The 3,517-nt window shown below is 62.7% G+C and overlaps 1 protein-coding gene across 1 annotated transcript in view; it reads right to left on the bottom strand.

Moving 5' to 3' along the window:
• The window catches only part of ADCY1 (adenylate cyclase 1), a 37,335-nt gene that overhangs the window by 10,252 nt on the left and 23,566 nt on the right, over positions 1-3,517 (bottom strand). The window contains exons 9-13 of the mRNA XM_025046483.1: positions 3,253-3,447; positions 3,061-3,158; positions 2,314-2,398; positions 449-538; positions 1-74 (exon numbers count right to left, since the gene is read on the bottom strand). The exon at positions 1-74 is cut by the window's left edge and continues 35 nt beyond it. Coding sequence (XP_024902251.1) covers positions 1-74; positions 449-538; positions 2,314-2,398; positions 3,061-3,158; positions 3,253-3,447 — 542 coding nt within the window. The remainder of the gene's footprint in view (positions 75-448; positions 539-2,313; positions 2,399-3,060; positions 3,159-3,252; positions 3,448-3,517) is intronic.

The following is a 3,517-nucleotide window of genomic DNA, read 5'->3' as shown; positions in this document are numbered from 1 at the left end:
TCGCGGCCGCCGGGCGACAGGACCACCAGGGACCCGTTGGCACTGGCGCTCCAGGCCCAGGGCAGGCAGCCCACCTGGAGGGGACGGAGGCCAAGGAGCACGGGGGGCTCACTCACGACAGCGAGTGGTCCCCCTGCCCCCGCGCAACACGCTCCCCCAGGAGCCCCCGAGGGGGACGCAGACCCTCCTGCCTGCTCCACCGTGAGGGCTCCTGGCTGCCAGGGAAAGGAGCAGGACCCGGGGCAGGGGCGGGGACCCCTAAAATCCTGCTATCTCCCCAGTCCATCCTGTCGCTCCGGCCCGGCTCCCCTCCCTGTACGTCATGTGGGGACCGTGTTCTCCCACTGGAGGAAGTCCTCCTGGCTTCTTGGGCACCCCAGTCCTCCCACTCCCCCTTCCCCCTCGCCTCCCACTGGGGCGCCTGCGGCCCACGCCCAGCCCCGCTCACCACGCATCCCTGGGCCACGGCATAGATCAGGACCACGATGAAAATGCACAGCACGGTGCGGATGCGGATGGTCAGGCAGCCCGGGAAGCACTGGGCAAGGAGACGCTATTTTAAAACTGCCCGTTCGGGCAAAAGCATCATGTCCACAGTGACAAGCAGCTGTGCGGGCAACGCCGCACCTGAGTCTCGCCCACCGGTCACCCTCCACGCCGGCTTCCGGCCACCGTCCTGTCGTTATCCCCCAGAGAAAAATTTACCAGAAAAAGACAAAACTGGTGTCTTAAAATTAAAAAGAACGACACATCCTTCGACGCCTGTGTTGTGACTTTGGCACCAAAATTAACCGAACGCAGTGACTCGATGTTTTCGAGCTGCATCTGCCGCTGCCTCACAGTCTTTAAGTTTTGTCGTTTTCTTCAAACAGGGTGGGTGTAATTTTTATGTTATTAGATATCCCACTGTAAACCTATTTGTTTTAAACACATTTAGCAACGTTCAGCAATTTCGTGGGTAAAAGTTAGCCTTCCTTTCAGACTCACACTCTTGAAACTGGAAATAAAAGTGGAAATACAGACCACGCCTTGACTGGTCAGCCCTAACGTGGCTGACTCTCTGCCCTGCCTGAGCCACGTGGCTGCAGGGTTTAAACGGTTTGGGCAGACAGGTCAAGTTCACAGCCACAGCCTGTCCCTCAGCCGGCCGTGCCCCTGCCTGCATCTCTGCCATGTGAGGCATCACAGGCCGAGGAACAGGGGTGCGGCCAGCAGCCCGGAGGATGCACGGGCACCAGAGCCCCCAGATGCTCTGACCAGGCACCACATTAAGATGTGTGCTGTCCATCGCAGCCACAGACACACGGTCTTCTGCCCGAGCCTGCGGTGGATGCAGAAGCCAGCAAGCACGGGGCCCCCAGACTGAGGGCGAGAGCCGCGCTCCAGAAGCCCTTCCCCTCAGGACACTGACTCCCCGCTCGGCTTCCAGCTTCCAGACCGACCGGCAGCCCCGGGTGGCCCACGCTGCTGCGGGATGGCCTGACGCTCCTTAGGCCTGCTCAGCCCCGGGGGAGGAGGATGGCGGAGGGGGAGGGCGGACGGTCAGAAAGGAAGGGGCTGGCGCCTCTGCCAGAACCACGTCTACCACCAGGCACACAGGTCCCCGACACTGGGGACGGACGTGGCAGGCTTCAGAAATGAGCATCCGTTTGTCACGCTTGCACTTAAAATTATGCAACTAAAGCAATCTTATTTGAAAAGAGCAATTTCAAACTTGACCAAACCAACGTCACTCTGTCTATGAAGGTCAAAGGCCTAGTATGGGGTTTGAACACACAGCATTTAATTTCTAAAACCTGAGACGTCAGCTACGAACAGTGCAGAAGTTAAAGGAGTAAAATTAGAAGTTGCTAATTCCCGACAACTCTGAGGACGAGCCCGGGGTCTGCGGGAAGGGATAACCCAGGGTGCAGCAGGGGACGGGGGCGCTTGGAAATGAAGTCGGCGGGGAGGACGCAGCCCCGAGACAGAGTCCACTCCCGGGAGCCAGGGCGGCCCTGTCCACACGGACTCCGGTTCCAGGAGAACCTCGCACCTTGTGCGCGGTCAATCGGTCGCTATCGATCGCTATCGATCGGCCGCCCCTTGGGCAACACCTGCCCACGCGCCCGGCACACAGCAGGGCGCAGCGAGCTCACGCAGCTGGGGCGACGCTTCCCAGCTGCAACAGGGCGGGAGCCAGGACGGACGCCTCCTCGGCCAGAGGGCAGGCCGAGGCCACGAGCACGCCCGTCCAGGTGTGCGCAGCTACAGGGCACATGCACACACACCTGGACCAGGAGACACAGGCACAGAACGCACGCGTGCACGTACCTGGACCCGGGTGATGTGCAGGTAGAGGACACAAGCCACCAAGAAGCAGATGCAGAACACCAGCAGGAGCAGGACAGGCAGACTCCTAGGACAGAAGACACGTGGTCGCTGCGGGCTGGGGCCAGGCAGCGTGTGCCTGGGAGTCTGCCCCCTTCCCGCCCACCCGGGGCCCTGGCCCCAGCAAGAAGCAGCAGTCTCTGGGGACACGCGCAGGCTGGCTCACTAGCAGGACGGGGCCCCAGGATCCCAGTCCCGGGAGTCTGTGGGAGGCCCCGCCCTCGCGAGGCCGGGGCTGGTGGACTTGGCTCCAGGCGCTGCCCTCCTGCTGGCCTCCACCTGGGAACGGCAGGTGGCACAGCGTTCACCGTGTGGGCACAGGGTGGCGGCCAGGTGCTCGCTGGATACTCGCCTTGATGCGTGATGATTAAACGTCATAAAAATCACTACATTTTTTTTCCTTTTCAGAAACCGCATTTTCTCCTTTTAATGTTTCTGAAAATGACACCGAGAAACCAGCGTGCCCATTGGGTGACCTGCGTGTGGCTCTCCCTCAGAAGCCGTCGCAAAGGCAAAGGTGCGCGCGGTGGGACGCAGACGCGGAAAGCACGCCGCGTCACCAAGACCCGAGCGGAGAAGCCACACACGCCGCCATCGCGGCTGCACAACCCCGTCACCAGTCAGCACCGTGCGGGGACACCCGGAACTCCAAGGCAGGAGAACCCCCGGCGGGCGCGGAGCCACACTCACTGCGGGATGATCAGGAGGTAGACGAGGCCGAACAAGGCGGCCAGGACGAGGGCGAGCACCACGGCGCTGCTGAAGTGCTCGTCCCGGAGCTGGTGGTACTGCGGACACGGAGCCCGCCCGTCAGCTGCCACCGCCAGGGACACGGGGGCCTCCCGAGGGCGGCGCCCGGCCGCTCCCGGCGCCGTCACCCACCTTGTGCTCCCGCTCGGCCTGCTTGTACTTCAGGGTGAAGAAGTGCAGGTCTGCCATCTCCAGCTCCGTCTGGCGGGCTTCCAGGAGGCGGCCGATGTACCTGTTGACGCGGGTGCCCGGGGCGGCGTGCGCGGCGTTCGTGGAGAAGGACGAGCGGTTCCTGAGCTTTTCTGAGGCCGTTCTCAACGCCCTGCGCTGCGGCCGCCATGGGAAGAAAGCAGGGTCACCGAGCCACCGCGCCCTCCCCGGGCCGGCGGGCGCACGG

Source organism: Pteropus alecto, unplaced genomic scaffold (assembly GCF_000325575.1).
Source record: "Pteropus alecto unplaced genomic scaffold, ASM32557v1 scaffold214, whole genome shotgun sequence".
Classification (NCBI taxonomy): Eukaryota; Metazoa; Chordata; class Mammalia; order Chiroptera; family Pteropodidae; genus Pteropus; species Pteropus alecto.
Note: the sequence above shows the minus strand (reverse complement) of the source record. Positions and strands in the feature narration are given on the sequence as shown.